This window comes from Rattus norvegicus, chromosome 3 (assembly GCF_036323735.1).
Source record: "Rattus norvegicus strain BN/NHsdMcwi chromosome 3, GRCr8, whole genome shotgun sequence".
NCBI classification, from domain to species: domain Eukaryota; kingdom Metazoa; phylum Chordata; class Mammalia; order Rodentia; family Muridae; genus Rattus; species Rattus norvegicus.
Window position 1 is genome coordinate 179,693,597 of NC_086021.1, and position 17,871 is coordinate 179,711,467.

General features: G+C 48.4%; 1 protein-coding gene and 1 long non-coding RNA gene across 2 annotated transcripts; one reads left to right on the forward strand and one right to left on the reverse strand.

Annotated features, from left to right (window-relative positions):
• Positions 1-1,050: 1,050 nt before the first annotated feature.
• Cyp24a1 (cytochrome P450, family 24, subfamily a, polypeptide 1) lies at positions 1,051-15,487 on the reverse strand. The gene is made up of 12 exons (NM_201635.3): positions 14,885-15,487; positions 14,536-14,726; positions 13,688-13,781; positions 11,520-11,616; positions 9,894-9,985; positions 8,913-9,024; positions 7,553-7,698; positions 5,685-5,851; positions 4,569-4,647; positions 3,683-3,880; positions 3,463-3,582; positions 1,051-2,363 (listed from the first exon to the last, which is right to left on the reverse strand). The coding sequence occupies exons 1-11, from the start codon at positions 15,140-15,142 to the stop codon at positions 3,472-3,474; spliced, it is 1,545 nt and encodes a 514-aa protein (NP_963966.1). The 5' UTR covers positions 15,143-15,487; the 3' UTR covers positions 1,051-2,363; positions 3,463-3,471.
• On the forward strand, positions 4,743-5,580 carry LOC134486494 (uncharacterized). Its single transcript, XR_010065509.1, has 2 exons — positions 4,743-4,923; positions 5,354-5,580. It is a non-coding gene; the product is annotated as an uncharacterized LOC134486494 (long non-coding RNA).
• Positions 15,488-17,871: the final 2,384 nt, after the last annotated feature.

Here is a 17,871-nt window from a genome sequence, read left to right on the forward strand (position 1 = left end):
AGGTGTGCATGATTTGGAGGGAGTGATGCCGAAAGAATGGAAGAGAGCAGAGGGTCCGGGAAAGCGGATGTGGGCCGAGCTACCCAGTCAGTGGGTTTACACTTCATGGTGCAGGAATGAGCAGTTTATAGAACTGGATCTTTGTGGTGGAGGACTGGAGGGCCAGCTACATAGTAGTGAGATGGGGTCAAGGTTGGTATGTGAAAAGAGTTGGGTACGGTGGCACATGGCTGTGATCTCAGCACCCAGGAGATGGAGGCGGGATTAAAAGTTGAAAAAATCAAGCTTGACTTCATAGCACATTTGAAGCCAGTCTGCATTCCGTAAGAACAGAACAGAGCAAGAGCAAGAGAGACAGAAAATCAGAGAGAGAGTGAGGGAGAGGGCGAAAGACAGAGTAGGGAGGGAGGGAGGGAGGGAGAGAGAGAGAGAGAGAGAGAGAGAGAGAGAGAGAGAATAGATAGAGAACGCAGAGAAGAATTGATAATGTGTCTAGGAGGCCAGCCATGACTGGGTTTGCTGGTTACATGATTTGAATACAAAATATCCTCCACGGGCTCGCGATCGTATAAACACTGACATTGTGGTGGGGATATGGGCACGAGACTTTATTTTGTTATTGAGGGATCGACTCTGTTTCAGCAAAGGGACTGTCAAAAATCTAAACTCTCCCGAGAGTGCTGAAGGCTTACAAAATGGCCACACAACATTTCCTACAAACGAAGTTCAAGTTTTCAAAAATGGTCACGTGAAGCACAGAAAAGAGTAAAAAGATCTTTCGGGTATTTACATTTAAAAAAAATCATTCTTACTTTCAAAAAATTCGAAGATGTAAAATACAAGGGCTGGCTATCGGGGTCAGCGGTTAAAGGTGCTTGATCCTGGGCATCCGCGCATGCGTGAAAGGCTGGACGCGAGAACTGACTCTGAGGTGTCTCCCCCCTCCACCTCCCCCAGGTGTGATGTGGCAGGCGTGCTCCCCCAAATAGAGGTGACACAAGTTTTAAAAAGGGCAAATATTTAGAAAAATGAGATCTGACGATACAGGTGTAATTCTTTATTTTATTTTTTATTGTTTAGTAGTGCTGAGGATTGAACCCAGGAGCCAACATAGACCAGGCCAAAACTCTTTACCACAAAACTACATCTTTAGTTTCTGGATTTATAACTCTAAATATAATTTTATAAGAAAGGCGAAGTATATACCTGTCATCCACACACACATATTCATTCAAATGTACATATATTTCAGACTATTCTAAAACCATAACCTAAAAGGGAAATCTTTATCAAATATATAGAAATAATCAGTAAACCTCTATAGAAAAACAGTACTGGTTGAAAAAAATGCACGTTATATGTAAACATTTTAAAATTTTGTCAGTAGTGCATAACTGTTTTGCGCTTACGAAATTGTGCTTTTCCAAGGGGTTCAAGTCCCACTGTACATTACAGGCAGCATGGGTAGAGCGCATACATTACAGTCCTCGATTTGAATAGATGAAGTTAAGGCACAGAAAGCCCTATGATTACATTTCAGGACAAGTTCCATACTAAATTGGGTACCTCATGTCTTTATATAAAAACATGACTGAAGCAAAGTACCCTCAGGCCCACAGCCATTCCCATGCATGCGCCGACACACGCACAACTTAGAAACTTTTGATTCGTCTATCTCCACACCCTGAAACCACAGAGAAAGGTACCAATGAAATAAGAGATTAGAGTCCACTGACCGCACCAACGAGGCATTCATAAGCAAGGAGCTGGCTTCACTGTAGAACTTCTTAAAATAGACACTCTCTAATTTCCAACAATGTTTCCCCTTGTAAGCAGGAAAAATAGCTTTACGAGAGCCTAATGTTTAGCTCGGTTTACAGCAGGCGTTTCCTCAAATATTGAACGAAACCGAGTATAATAAACGTTTTGTCAGTCCCACTGAGACAATTAAAGCATAGTAGGTCTTTCTTCATGAAATGTAAACGGGAATTAACGCTGCCGCTTTGGGTTTTGCATCAGAAACACTTAATAACCTTTACTAAAGTGGCTGACCAGCAGCCTCCGTTGACGTCACAAAGATGGAGCGATCGCAGGCTCTTAGGGGCTCTGATTGGCTAATGTAAACACGTGGTAAAGTGTAGTGGGCGGTGCCTGGCATTTCCGCCCCCCATGTGCTTCCCTGAGTAATGGGCTTAGTAAACATCATTGTCAGAATCATTCTGCAGAAGGCTGTGTGCGCCGTGTTTCGCAGGTTGTCCCATGCTCTGGTCCTTGAAGTTCGCCGTCTTAGGAATACTGAAGCCATAAGCAGCTTTCTTGCAGAAAGGGGAAGATTGCTGGTCTTGATTGGGGTGAAAATAAACCTGTAAAATCAATTAGACACCCATCCTATGTCACAAAGGGTATTTCAGCCGTCGGAAAACAAAAGGCTAAAATTAAAATTATCAAGGGCATCAGCCAAAAGCGTAGCTTACTGAGTGACGACGTGTGCACTTTGGCCTTGCTGAGGCTGGGGGCTTGTCATTAACGATTTTTACGCCGGTCTCCTACGAAAGCCACTTCATGTGGCCTCAGAATTTGACATACTACGGACACTATGGAATGTCTGTATTTCTTGGGACCTCCTTCAGAAACTTCCTTACTGTGCTTCTCTAAATGATCCACTGGCCTCAGTGGCCCCTCCTCTTGACCCTGCGCAAACCCTGGTCATACTGTTGGAAAGGGTGAGTGAGAGAGCTGGCTTCAAGCACAAACATGTGACTGTCAAGCCACGGGTTGGGTGGGTCACCTTCCACATCACACAATAAAGTTTCTCCACCCTACTTTTGGGTCACATCGATGGTTTTGATTCCGTTGCAATGTGCATTAGGAGACACCAAGCAGACGTACAAAGATCGTGTTTCGGGGTTGGGGATTTAGCTCAGTGATAGAGCACTTGCCTAGCAAGCGCAAGGCCCTGGTTCGGTCCTCAGCTCCGAAAAAAAAAAAAAAAAAAAAGACAAAATAACAAGATCGTGTTTCACTACAGAAGTAATTTCTTAGCACAGGGCTTGAGTGACATACTTGGGCCCATGTTAAAAGAAAAAAGAAACATAATTCAATAATTTTAAAAAGAGAGAGATAGAGAAATTAGGTGGGGCTGGAGAAATGGCCCCATGGTTAAGAGCACTTGCTGCTTGTGCAGAAGACCTGAGTTTGGGTCCCAGCAACCTGCCATTTGGGCATCTCACAGTTGTCTGTAACTCTAGATAGAGAGGATCTGATGCTCTCTTCTAACTTCGGTGGGGACCCACACTCCTGTGGCACATATATACACACACATTCAAATTAAAATCTTTAGAAGAAGAGGAAGAAGAGGAAGAGGAAGAGGAAAATAAATAAGGTTGAGACCAGACACTTCCGAACTTTGCTCAGTCCTGGTCGGGTAAGGAGCCCAAAGGCTACAGGGTCCCAGACGCTCACCTCAGCATCCTACCGTGGACGGAACGCAATTGGCAGCTCCCGGCTGGGTACCAGGATGCCAAGGTGCAGCATCTCCACAGGTTCATTGTCTGTGGCCACAATGTCGTATTTTTGGATTATCTGTAACACACATTGAGATAAAAGGAGAGTCAGCCCCCTTGCCTCCCGCTTTGTGGAATGGCCCATGATGGGGTTGTAGGAGCCCAGTGAGGACTTTTACCCAGCAGAGAGCCAGGTGGAGCTGTAACTCAGCCAGCCGGCGCCCGATGCACATTCTCTTCCCGATGCCGAATGGGAGATGAGCGAAGGGGTTGATCTTTTTCTCCTTTTGAAGCCAGCGTTCGGGTCTGAACTTATGAGAATCTTCAAAATTGTCTTCACTAGAACCCAGCACTTGGGTATTGAGGGTTAACACTGTCTAAGAACACACAGAAAAAGATGATTTGTTTAATCAGTAGAAAAAATACAATGATTTATTGCTTGACATACGTTAGGGACGGTATAACATATGTGCATACATGTGGGTGGTACATGTCCCTGCATGCATATTCGAAGGCCAGAGGAAGACATCTGGGGTCCCCTCTCTGCCTTATTCCCTTGCCACGGGTTCTCTCACTAAACTTGGATTTAAACTGGCAGCCAGGAGGACCACTGATTCTCCTCATGTCCCCGCCCCTTCCCCCATGCTGGTCCAAACAGCCCCATCCAGCTTTTCAAAAGGATGTTGGAAATCCAAGCCCAGACCCTATCCTTGTGTAGCAAGTGCTCTGCCTGCCCTGAGACCCCTCACCAACCCCAGAACTCTGCATTTCTTGTGTTCCATTTTCACAACTACCTCTCTTCTTCCCATTTTGAGATGAGGAAGGATGAAGCTGACAGATTCCCTGTAAGTCACTCAGGACCACTCACAGACCACCATGTTTGCATCTCAGGAGTCACCCTCCCTAATTCTGTACTTAGTAGCCACAAGGATGCTTTCTCTGTCTTCTATGGGTTTCCAGAACAAATGCTCTCCCAGCAAAAAGCCTCCAGGAGATGCGACAGACACTTGAGAAGTGTAATCTTCCCAAGTTTCGATAGGGAACAGATAGGCAGAGCCTACTTACTCCTTTGGGTAGAGCGTATTCACCCAGAACCGTTGGTTTGTCAAGGGTCCGAGTTGTAAATGGCACACTTGGGGTAAGCCTGAAAAAAAAATCAAAATCGGAATTGTAAATGTGGCCACCAACCTCACTCTGTCTGACGTGGCATTAGGAATACAGACACAATGAGAATCGGGAGTTCTGTCAGATGTCACAGTCAGGACAAGAACAATACCCTGTCTCTTTCACAAGGAGCTCTGGGAACCGACAGGCTTTGTGAGGTGGAAACTCAGGTTTTCCTAGGGGTGTAGCTCCCAATACTCCCTCCGCTCTCAAGAATATATATGGGCAACATAAATTAGACTTGATGGTGAAAAAGGTAGACAGAGAATTGGGTGACAGAGGAAGGGAGTGGATCTGGGCGGGGCTGGGAAAGGGGGTGGGTGTAATCAAATACTCTGTATGCAATCATGGAAGAACCGAGGTCTGTTCTGTTTTGTTTTTAAGAAATCCCATCTTCTTAGTATGTATCTCTTGTTTCTATAAGGCTGGCTATAAGGCCTTCTATAAGGCTGGCTAGTGGCTCACCACACTGATTTCCTTCTAAGGCTAATAAGTGGCTCATCGATTATTCCGATCCATTCGATCTGTACGCATCTCATGCCTCGCCTGAGGTCTGGCGTTCTTTTTCAATTCTGCTGCTGCCCACTGAGGCAGTGCTGCTTCCTCCTAAGCAAAGGGTGGGAGGAGGGTCACTTCCCAGGAAGAGTCTTCACAGACAAAGATGTATCTCCCTGTCCTCTTGCTAGGCCTTCATCTGGAACCCGACAATCACACCTGACCCCCTTATGACTGACAGCGTCCATAACAGGCGGGCTGCTATTGCTCTGAAGAGGAAGAAACTCACTTTCTAGGATTTGATAGGATTGGCCCACAGGATTTGGAAAGCGAGTGAGAAAAACATCATTACACGCCAAGACCCTTCTCTCTAGTTTGATAGATGTGTATAATAAACCAGGAGGGGCACCTTAAGGAATCCTTGCTGTGCCTCCAAGAGAATCCTTTTCTAGTGACAGAATGTCGCCATAGCCAAAGAGAACCTGTTCTCGTGTGCTGGCCCAGAGGTGCGCCCGTACGTACCTCATGGATTCTTTCAGACAGGCCTTTAAATAGGGCATATTCCTCAGGTCTTCCGCCCGTGGCGTCTGATTGTCAGGCAGCACGCTCTGAACTTCCTGAAGGAGTCTCCGTTGCGCTTGAGGATTCCGGGATAGATTGTAGAGAATCCACATCAAGCTGTTCGCGGTCTGAAAGGCAACGGGCCACGGATGAGAGTCTGCTCATGACTGGTCTCAAACCAGTGAGCTAGGGTCTGTGCATGACCGGCCTCAAACCGCCGTCAGTCAGGCGAACGAAAGGCCCTGCCTAAGCTACAGTCGGGTGTAATTGCTTGAGCACAAACAAATTTGCATACAATTGGCCAGGGGAGGTGGGTAAATCTGGGGTCGACCCAGATTCCTTTCTATGCCGATTGTGCCACATTTTACTGCTATGTGAAAGGCTACCACTAGGGGGAGACCGGAGCAACGTACAAAGACGTCCTCTCTGTGTGCCACCCTCAGACCTAGGTGTGAATCCATCACGGCCTCAAAATAAAAATTGGGCTTGAACCTGTTTAATGGGCAAAGCTTATGTAAAATGGAGTGAAGAGAGGACAGGAAACTCTGGTGGCGCTTGTGAGAGGTTCTCTATGTAATTAAATTTGCAAGACCCCGCCCTTCTGGACTGTTCTAAACGGTCTTTTGGCTACACCCTAAATTAACCATGAACACGAAAAGGCCCTACCAAGGCTTTAGCCACACGTTAAAATGCCCTCGCAGGAGAATGTGACACCCTTGCCAAAAAAGAATAGAAGAGGAAATGAGTTCTAACATCAGATTGACTATGCCAAGAAGCCGGCAGGTTTTGACAGGGCCAATGGTCTTTTTTTTTAAGGGTCACGTCCTCTCCCTGCAGACACCAAGGCGCGGTGACTGAGTGCCATGGCCCACTCCCACTAAGGAGCAGAGAGCAGGGTGGCTCAGAACCAACTGGCATTTATTATTTTTGGAAGACCATGCCTCCCGGGCAGGCTTCTTCACGTCAGAGGGCCAGTGGTCTCGCCTGAAATACACCCTGGATGTCATTACTACAGAACAGGAAGAGGGCGCGGCCTCCAAATTAAAGGCAATCAAATCCCTCCTGTCCACCCAATGTGACTTTCGGAAAAAACAGGACTGAAAAAGAAATAGTCCAGGTGTACGACCATATCAGGTAGCGCCTCACCACAAGAGCCAAACAGCGCACCATGGAGCTTGGTGACTGCCGCTTCACCACATCCAGGGTAATCAGTCTGTGGAGCTTAATTCCAGGGAAAGTCGATCAGGAAACTTCAAGGGCTCAGGCTGTCCCGCCATGACCTCGGCTGGGGGGTGGGGGATGGGCATGCACATCTTTAACTGGCTCTTTCTGCTAAGTCCATTCTCCGCCAGTCCACTTGTCAAAGCATAAATTGGCCAGCTCTGGAGGTTGACTCTACCTCATTTTCTGAGGCAGGGTCTTCCCCTGGACTAGCTAGTCTGCTTGACCTCAGGGTTCTCTCTCCACATTCCCAGCCCTGGGATCTCACGCATGAGCCACCACACTTGGCTCTAAAATTTAAGCTGTGAGCACCAAACTCAGGTCCTCACAGATACACAGACAGCAAGTGCTTCACCAGCTGAGTTTCTCCAGCCCTTCCGTTTGAAATAGTTAAAGTGTCTTGTCAGAGCATGGGCACCTATTTCCAAACTCCTGTCTCAGTTCTGCCCTGTGCTGGCTGGAGCTTACAGGACGACCACACCCTCCTGTGAGGTTTTGCGAGGCGTTTGATGCTTGGTAACTCTGGTGGAGCGAATGATTCCAGCTGCTGCTAAAGAACTCATCATGGAAACCGAATCACCCAACAGATGTTCCCAGCCCACCCTTACCGTCTCCACTGCAGCGAGCTGCAGCTCCGTGACAGCGGCGTACAGTTCCTTCTTGGAAAGGTGATCTTGCTGATAAATATCACAGAGGAAATCTGCCCCGGGCTGCTGGGAATATCTCTGTAGGCGGTTGTCGATGCAGGGTTTGACTGCCAGAGGAGAGAAAGGAGATGGCTTGAAAATTCAGATGAGGAAAAAAAACCCGAGAAAATCTGGCAACACCGAGTCATGACAGGGACACTGACGATTTGCTAGATCAGCAAGTATCTAGTTAATACTCTCCCCACACTGGAAAGGATTGGTCAAGTCTGATTTGGATCTGCTTCTCAGCATCCACTGGGCATCTTCCAAAAGTGTTGATTCAGAATCAGTGATTAGGGAGCCTGAAGTTCTCCCCCCATCCCCATCCCCATCTCCACTGGGACTCACTATGTAGTCCTAGCTAGTCTGGAACTATGTAGACTAGGCTAGCCTCAGACTCACAGATGTATGCCTATCTCTGCCTCTAGAGTGCTGGTACTAAAGGCACGCACCACCATGTAAGTATGGCCTTGAAGGCTTCATTTCCATCAAGCTCCTGGTCTGTAATCACATTTTGATGAACAAAAGCTCAGAGCTCAGAGGGGCTCAGCATGAGGGGGAATGAGAACTGCGTTTATGTGCATATTCCAAACTCGGGCACAGATATCACTAGGCACATACGCAAGTACGGTGTCTGGACATACTGGTAACACTTAGCCTTTGGCATTTATGAAACACATTCAGACAACTGTCTCACTTCAATTCTTTATGCGGGCAGACACCAAACTAAGACACCATGGAGATAGTGGGCAGGGTGTGGCATCTTTAGTCTTGAAGCATGGCCTAGCCTGCTTGGGGACCCGTAGAAGAGTTGGCTATGTGGGTTTGTGTAAGGTTAAACCTCTACATGCATACAATGGAACACCCTGAGTCATGGAGCAGAAATAGCCCTAACCACCAAAATATCATAATACACTCCATGTTTATGCTGTGCTGAGCATATTAATAATTGTACTAACGTGGGTGTTAGTGTCATTCGTTACTTTAGAGATGGAGCAATTGAGGATGTAAAGGAGGTGACACACAGGGCCAAAGCACCACGCAGGAACTCGAGTCTGCCTTGGAAGCTTTTCCTTGAGCCCCTTGCAGAGTGGGCTAAGAGAGCTACCTCCTCCTGCTTTCTCCAGCTGTGCGTGTGAGCATAGAAAACTCTAGAAAGTAGGGGAAGCAACACTATGGGACGATCGTGATGGTTCAGTCAGATAGATTGCATACGCCTCTCCTAGACACAGAGTCAAGGTCACTGGATGGCAATGGGCAGTGGGCAGGGTATCCCTTTCACCTGATTTGAAAATGGTGTCCCAAGCCAGCGTATGTGCCTGCCACACTTTGGTGTTGAGGCGCTTGTGCAACTCCACGGGGGTCACCATCATCTTCCCAAACGTGCTCATCATCTGTAAGAAACACAGGAACTCGAACCCGGCCATCTTCTCTCTAAGACAGCATTCTCCTTAGAAGGGGAGGATCTTTACTCAGACCCCTTTTGCATCTCCCAAGGGTGGGAGTCAAAGGCCCACCATCTCTCTTGCTCATCTCAAAGATGGCTTTAATAAAAATGTATCTGTCTTATGTTTGGTTGTACTGGGGATCAAACCCAGGATTTCCTGGTTGCTTAGAAGAAGCATCTAATACAGATATATTCTGTATCCTTCTTGTTTCACTGTTATTTTGAGACAAAGTATCGATAAATTGTCTTGTTTGTGCTTGCATTCACTCTGTAGCCAAAGCCCGCTTAAAACTTGCAATTTTCTTGCCTCAGCACCTAGCCTGTCGAGCGGCTGGTATGGTCCCCCTGTACCACCAGACCCAGCTTTTAATGACCTGATTGTAAAGAAAGAAGGAAAAACCGGAAAACAATAATTTGCCTATTCGCTCCAGGTTCTGATATTGTATAACCTTAATCCCAAATCAATCTCGCCACATCTATAATACCTCAAATCACTCAAACCATTCAAAACTTTAAAACCTGCAACATTCAGAAACTTCAAGAGGTATCTTTTAACCAACTGACCATTGATCAAGATACCTTAAGTACATCTAAAATAGTATTTTTCATAAAATAACTTTGCCTAAACTGATGAACAATGGATTTTTGTGTGTGTGTGATTGGTGCACATGCATATATTAAAGTATAGGTATAAAAGGGGATGAATTAAGTATTAAAAATAAGTAAGTGTGAACATTCTTCCCTGGGAGACACAGGGATAACCTTTGCTGTTCCGAATTCTAGCACTGGGGTCATGCTGTCCAGGGGCCTGCTTACCGTTTTGATGGCCGTAATGAAGGTCAGCGCTTCTTCTTCTGTCTCCTTTTGAAGGAGCCCAAATCTCTTCTCATATAACACAAGGCAGATGCCTGTCAATGAAAATAATCACTACTGTGATTCAACCGTAGCCATGCCAGAGTCTATGATTAGCTGCCTATTAAAGACTGAGTTCTGTGTCTCATGGGACTGTGGTCTCTTCTAGAAAACAAAATCTCAAGGAGTGAGAGAGGAGGACAGAGACACCCTCTTCTCTTCTCAAAGTCATTTCCAGGAGCACGTGACCCATGCTTTGAAACCTCCTGGTGAGACTGACACTGTGTCAGTCCTGGGCAGGTGAGGACAGAGGTACAAGTGGCTTGGAGGTCCGTGCTGCCACAGTGAGGAGGAAGGGCTGGGGAGGGATGATCTATGGAACGGGTTTCTAGTAGCAGCCAGGGACTGGGCTAGCCCACAACAGGGCTTTTTCTCTGTTCTGTTTTCCATTTAATAATGTTGTTGGGATCAACCTATTTTCAAACAGGATCCCTTAGTCTTGAAAACTTTTTTTTTTTTTTTGCACAGAGAAAGTGTGAATTACATAATACCCGTGTCCCCTGTGCTAGATGTGCTAGTGGAATGTGCTTCCACCTGGATTGCGATGTCGTCATACACCAGGCTAGCTGGCCTGTGAGCATCCCAGGATTCTCCCCTCTCTGCCTCCCATCTGCCATAGGAAAACTGGGATTACAGACCTATGTTACCGTGTCTAGCTTTGTGTGAGGTTTGAACCCAGGTCCTCTGGCTTGCAGGCAGGCTGTTTCTCCACTGAGTGTGTCCTGTGTGTGTGTGTGTGTGTGTGTGTGTGTGTGTACATGTGTGTGTATGTGTGTATGTGTATATGTGTGTGAGCATGTGTGTTTTGTGCATGTATGTGTGTATGTGTGTGCATGTGTGTATGTGTGTGTGCATGTGTGTGTTTATGTGTATGTATGTGTGTGTGAATGTCTATATGTGTATATGTGTGCATGTGTATGTGTGTGTATATGTGTGTGTGAATGTGTATATGTGTGTGTGTGTGTGTGGTGTGTGTCCCATACTCTCTTTGCTTTATTAACAAGAAGGCAACAGAGCAATGTTTTCCTCTTCCCATTTCCCCCTGATTTACACAGAGTACAGAGGTAAGACTGGGGGCAGCTGCTATTATCTTGCTTCAAGCCAGCATACTAAGAACAGAGTCCCCATGTTTCCACTTCTGCCCGGGCTAGGGGCCTTCACTCCCGGCTCCGTTTTCTGGAACATTCATCAAAGAGGCCTTTCTAAGTTTCTCTTTTCCTGACCTTCCGATCAGATGCTCACCTTAACAGAGAGGAATCTCTCACCCCTGTCCTCTGCTTCTTCTTACTCCTGCAAATGTCCCTACCGGTATTTAGCACTTTAGAATCATAGTTTTGTGAGGGCACAGAGGCTGTCCACACAGAATTTGCTCAGTAAATGTTTGCTAAATGACTTCATCTATAACCTATAGTACGAGTCATAGCTCGCTTAGCTTGTCTGGTCTTGTCCTGATTGGTGATAATCTACATCATCATGGAGACCTGAGCTCTCTTATAGAGTTAGGTGACTAAGGTTACAAGGCCAACTTACTTTCAAAGGACCACTTGTTCAGCTCACTGTACAGGTCTGGGATGCGGCCTCGCTCATCGCACAGCTCATCCATGCGCTCTAGAAAGTCAGCCAAGACCTAAAGGAAGCAATGGGAAGGGCACATCTTGGTCACAGGAGGGAGAGAGAAGGTTCGAGTTCAGGAAGTTCTTCAAGGGTATTTCTGCTTTGGTGGCAATGGGCACTAATTACACAGTGTCTTCCCCAGGTCTGTGGATTTCCTGCAGCCGCTGAAATGGAAGTGTCAGGCTTGTTTGTGTTGTTGTTTATATGTGTTTGGTACTCTGTGTGTGTGTGTGTGTGTGTGTGTGTGTGTGTGTGTGTGTGTGTGATGAAGTCTCATGTTTGTGTGTGGACATGCATGTGTCCGTATGCACATGTGTGGAGGCCAATGTTGACACTCAGTGTCTTCTTCATTTGCTCTCCATCCTAGTTTTTTTGAGACAGGGTCTCTAATTGAACAGAAAACAGGGACATTTGGCTGACTTGGCAGGCCAGTGAGCTTCCAGGAATCCTCTTTGTACCTCCCGGTGCTGGGATTTGAACTCGGGTCTCAGTGGTTGCAGTGCAAGTACTTTCCCAGCTGAACCATCTCCCCAGCTCTGCTTTCATACGTTGAGAGAAAAATATCCTTTCTGGGAAGACTGGGTGGGTAAACCACTGGGTGGAGAGGAACCAGACAAAATGGCAGCTCAAGGACTGTGGCAGAGTTTGGAGCAGCACCTCCACTCTGGATCTCATGTCACAGCTGAGAAGCAGCTTTGAGATGCTAGGTCACGTGCCCAGCTGTCTGATGAAGGCTCTGCCCAGCTACACCCGAGACCAGGGATGAGCAGCCTTGGAGCCAGCAGTTGATGGAGGAGAGCATGTTTGGCTTGCATATGTAATGCGGGTTAAACGTACTTTGACTCTGTTACCTTACTAGAAAAGCGGGGGCACGGGAGGGAGGAAGAGACAAAAAAAGGAATGAAAGAAATCAGCACGGGGTTTCCCCTTTAACCCAAGCACTAGGGAGGCAGGCAGGTGGATTTCTATGAGTTTGAAGGAAGCCTGGTCTACATAGTGAACTGTAGTTACACGGAAAGATCATGTCTCAAAGAAAAAGTAAAAGCTAGCGATTTCAGATACAGTGTGGATTATTAACATTAACCCCATTGCTACTGAAAGGTGACCCTGAGTGTGTGCCCAGCATGACAGAGCATGCTAGCTGCTCTGGAGCGGCTGTCCCCTGCTTGTCTAACTATGCTGCTTGCTAAACGCTCTACCTGGGGCTTGCATTACTGTTATATTAATCGCCCGGGTTTCTATATCCTGTAGGAGCCCATCTGGGTCCAAGTCGATTCAAAATAAAGTCCAATGTGAACAACAATATAAAGAGATTACTGTAAGGCTTAATCCTGTCCCCTGTTGTGGGAATGACATTGTTAAAGTCCTTTGGCGAAGTATAAAGTCAATCTTTTTGTCTCCGCCCCCCAGCTGAGGACTGAACCCAGGGCCTTGCAAGCGCTCTACCACTGAGCTAAATCCCCAAGCCCATAAAGTCATTCTTAAGGGTAAGGTCTGCCCATTGTCCGGAATCTTTTCAGATTCATTCATTAGTATGGAATCCAAAATCTCTGGATGCATCCTGACGTTTCGTTTCTCTCCGTTTTCAGAAGACCGTTCTCTACAGGAACCGCCCCTCCCTCGGCTCCTCCTCCCACCCCTCCCACCCAGATTCTTTGCCTCTGTTCTCCTATCCCGACTGCAACCCCCCAAGCCCCCTCCCCCTCAAATATTGCCGCCCAGGTCCTTTAGAAGCATCATCTCATTAGTATTGTAGACTAAGGGGTCTAAAGCCTGGGAGACCGTCTTGGAAAAGGTAAATAACACCGCTGGATCTCACTGGTAGCTGGTGCGAGGCTATGGAACCGCCAGTGCAACCTGTAACTGTTCCCTCCGGGGGAACTTTAGAAGGGTTTGGAGCAGATGAGTTTGGGAGAAAAGGAAGGAATGACGGACGGAGAGACACAGCAACCGCTTGAAACCCCCACGATCCACAATTCTTCTCCCTTTGTACTTTAGAGCTGTGACCTAAAGTCCCACCCCCCGCCCCGTTAACAGCTCTCCGTCGCAGAGAGCCCCAGAAAAGCTGGCCCCAGTGCGCAAACCTCATTGATTTTCTTGTCCAGCTTCATGATCTCCACGGGCTTCATGAGTTTCTTCTGGAAGGCGCTGCGGACCCTTTGCCACTCCTGTCCTTCCCTGCAGAGAAGGGCTGTGCTTAGAGCCTCGCAAAAGAAGCTGCGCAAAAAAACGAACCCCGAAGATCGCCTAGAAAGGTCTCAGGAATCTTAGCTCTCAACGAATTCTCACGGATCTCAGCCATCACTGACCGGAGAGAGGCTCACAGTGTCTCTCTGTGAGCTGATTGATGGCTTATGGCGGTTAATGGAAGGGGTAGTCAATTTTCACCAGTAGTGTAGGCTCCCAAGTTGCCTGTGCTCTAAATAGCCCCCACCCGAGGTCATGACAGCAACTTCAGAGAGTCAGAAACACAAATAAAAACGACATGATAATAGGAGAGTTATTGGGATGAGGGAGAATCTCAGTGGGAGTGGGAGGGGGAATCAGAGAGGGCATGGGGTGATGAAAGCGACCGGAAATACATTATAAACGCGTATGAAGTTGTCAAACAACGTTAAGATATTTGGTTTGACGTTAGGGTTAAATCTTGCCCAGGATGGCACCCAGAAGGTGAAGCCCAAATAAAAGGGGCTTGGTGCTTTTGATGTGTCCTGTTGGGGGAGGCGGGCATGCGTGCAATCCCTTCACTGGATGGCTTGTGAGAGGAACCCACTCTCTACAGCACAATTTCAGGATTGTGCAGGCTCTAGGTAGAGCAGGGGTTTTGTGTTCGTTCTGCATAAGAAAACTCCTAGGAACTCTAACCACTCCCCTCTCCTATTGTCCCGCACGCCCAGCCCCCCACCGCCTCCACCCAGCAGAAGGGACTCACAGGATCATCAACCCGTAGGCTTCGTTCCTGTGGTCGCGATAGGCTTTCCAAGGTTTGATCTCCAGTCGCTGGGGATGCGCGCTCTCTGTGCGGTACAGAGCTTCCAGCAGGCTCGGCGAGCCCAGATGCACGGAGTCGAAGGAGCCCAGCTTCATCCGGAAAATCTGGCCATACTTCTTGTGGTACTCTGCCTGCAGCGGGGCGGGCCAAATGCCATCAGCGCGCATCCTCTGGTGCCCAGGGCGCTCTGCCTTGCGCTGCTGACGGATCACCTAAGCTCGCCCTGCCGCCCCGATGGGAAGGAATAGGGAACAGGGGACAATACGGGAATAGGAAACAAACTATTTACCAGCGTGTCGTGCTGTTTCTTCAGGCCACCTTTCCAAAAAATCTCCAGTAGACTCCCTAGCAGTGGCCAGTTGGTGGGCCCAGGCAAGGAGGTGACGTTTCGAGTCTCACCGTCTGTCATCAGCGGGCAGAGGGGCACCTCTTTTGGAGCGCGGGAAGCGCTCGCCTTGGATGTCACCGACCTTGGGGGCTGTCCCAGGTCGCGCAGTCGGCGCAGAAAAGCGATCAGGGTGCGCCGTTTGTCAATGGGGCAGCTCATAGTAGCAGGCGACCCGTGGGACTCAGCAGGGGCTGGAACGGGTAAGGTGTTTAGGAAGAGTTGCTGGGTTCTGAAGTTTTGGCGGTTTGGGGAAGAAAGGCAATCAGAACCCCCGGGTGTGGCGAAATGGGGTACAACAGGAGGGACTTCGAAGAAGCAGATGCCCGGGATGCTGCAAGGTGCTTAGGGCGCTGGTTTCTGCCCTGAGCTGGCCACAGGGGCTGGGGAAGAGAGGCCGGGGTTGGCAGCTATGGGGAGAGTCTGCAAATTAGACTTCTAAGGCCTAAAGCCACGGGGGAATCAAGGAGGGTCGAAGGGATGCCGCCAGGTTTGATGTACCTCGTTGTACCTCCCCAAGATTCCAGGCATAGGGACCTCGTATTTATGGAAGCAGGGCATGCTGGAGTGGCCAATGAGCACGCTGAGCAGGGCGGAGGGGGACCGGCTGGGAGGGACGCGGGGGGCGGGTGTGGGAAGAGGATGGAGTCAGCGAGGTGAGTGAGGGCGCCGGGGCCTCGGTGACCGACACGCTGCTGGCCCGGCAGACGCACCGGTGGACTCCACCCCGGAGATAACCTGAGAAAGGCGGGTCGAGCCCAGGGTTCAGCGGGTGCGCTGCGAGCACGCCTCCTCGCCCTCCTCCTGCAGGCTGCAGCTGGCCTTGCAGGAGCCCAAAGCTGCGCTTGCACAATCGCCATGCAGGGCGGGCAAGGTCCCTGAGGACAGCGCGGAAGGCCGCCCGCGCTTGCCAAGCAAGTGGAGAGTGTCCGCCTTCCAATATCCTGGGAGACAGGTTTTCGCAGCCTGAGCCAGACTTCCCTTGGATGAAAGTTGCCTTTTTGAGCTTCTGAAGGAAGAGAGGACTTGAAACTTACTAGGCTATACCAAAAAGAGGGGAGGGGGAGAGGAAATAATCTTCTTACCTTGGGTCTTAAATTAGGCAAGAAAGCCCAATGCGGTTTGCAGAATTTCCTTACCAGATTCCTCGATGCTTCGGGTTGACTTGTTAGGGAATCGAATAAATGAACGCATGTAAGGTCTACACAGGTGTGTGTCCTCAATAAAGGATACTAGTGGCCTTAGTTCTTCAGGAGACTGTGCAATGCCTACAGGGCATAGCTCAGTTTCCTTTAGACTGTTTCCCACAGGTCCCTCGGGCCTTTCCTTCTTGCGCACCGCCCACCCTGCACAGAGCAGAGGCACGCACAGCTTCCCAAGCGCCCCACTTTCTCCCTAAAGCCCACCTAAAGCAGGCAGGGTTATCCACAGTCGCACTCCTGCTTTTGCGGCCGGATAGAACAGAGCTCGCTTTCCCAATTCTGGAAAGGAAATTGGTCTCGGCTGACTCAAAGTGATTCATATTGTTTCCCGCTTTTCCAATGCAAAGCCACCAGCACCTTGGCAGGAGGCAGAGTCTTCCTCCCCTGCTTTCCAGTCACCTGACCTGAGGTTACCGTGACCCAAGCAATAGCAAAGTCTTCCGTAAACATCTGTCAGCTTCTGGAGAAGCTTCTGCAATCCGATTTGTGATTGTGCTCCAACGCTGTCACTTCAAATATCCCCTAAGAGGTCGGCGCTAATTAAAAAAAACAAAAAACAAAAAATACAAGAGCTGCACATAAGCAATAATATTTAGCTGAAATCCATCAGATCTTTTACAATATGCACTGCAGTGTGTACGGCACACACACTGTAAGCTTACACAGTCTTTTGTGTGTCTGTGGAGCATACATTTTATTCTCTATGTAATACAGTGTAGGCCTTATAGCTGCATGAGGGTACCACATGCTATGCTTCTGAGAGCCTGTGATAAACCAGGAATTTCACGCCAATGCTTCTTATTTATTAATAATTTATTTATGTGTTTACATCCCGAGTGCTGCCGCCTCCCCGCGTGCCCTCACAGGGTTCCTCCTACCATTTCCCCTTCCCTTCTGAGAGGGTGCCCCCCCCCCCCCCCCCGCCATATCCCCTCACCCTGGTGTATTAAGTCTCTGTAGGATCAGGCACATCCTCTCCCACTGAAGCCAGACAAAGCAGCTCTCTGTTGTATATGCGTGGGGGCAGGGCGGGGCAAATTTCACCTCAGCTCAACGTCAAAAACATGTGAAAGACCCCCCCACCCCGCGCCACACACATACTTAAGGAATTAAACGCTTAGTCCATTGTCGCAAACATTAGTGGTCCCAATGGCATTTGCAACCCCCCCACCCCCCAGTTTCTGACCCAGCCTGACTCTTTAGCATAGACATCCATAGACTATCGCTCTCTTGAGACGGAGAGAGCCCCATAGACCAGGCTAGCTCAAACCCCTCATCCTCCCTGTTTCCACCTCTAGAGTGCTGGATGACGGTTTATGTCACGTCTAACATCGCCTGGTCCGTCATATCGCTTTTTCTTAAACATGAAGATGTAAGAATACTAGAAATATTCCTTCCATGACGATGTGCCCAGAGGAGGGTGGGATCAGCGGGTGGGGTGGTGTGGTGCTGCTGAGGGTGGTGGGAAAACTGCGCCCCCTAGAGGGAGGATTTATGTCCTCATCTCTTCTCACTTGTGCCTGCATGCTGTGAAGCCTGGTGTGTGACAACCGTCTTGTTACTTCAGCCATGGGGTTACTACTTCTTTTCCTTTTTCTTTTTTGTTTTGTGTGATCAAGAAGGAGGCAGGTTTCAGATGAAGTGGATTTTCCTGGGAGTTTAGCGTTAAACGTTTTTTTGTTTGCTTTG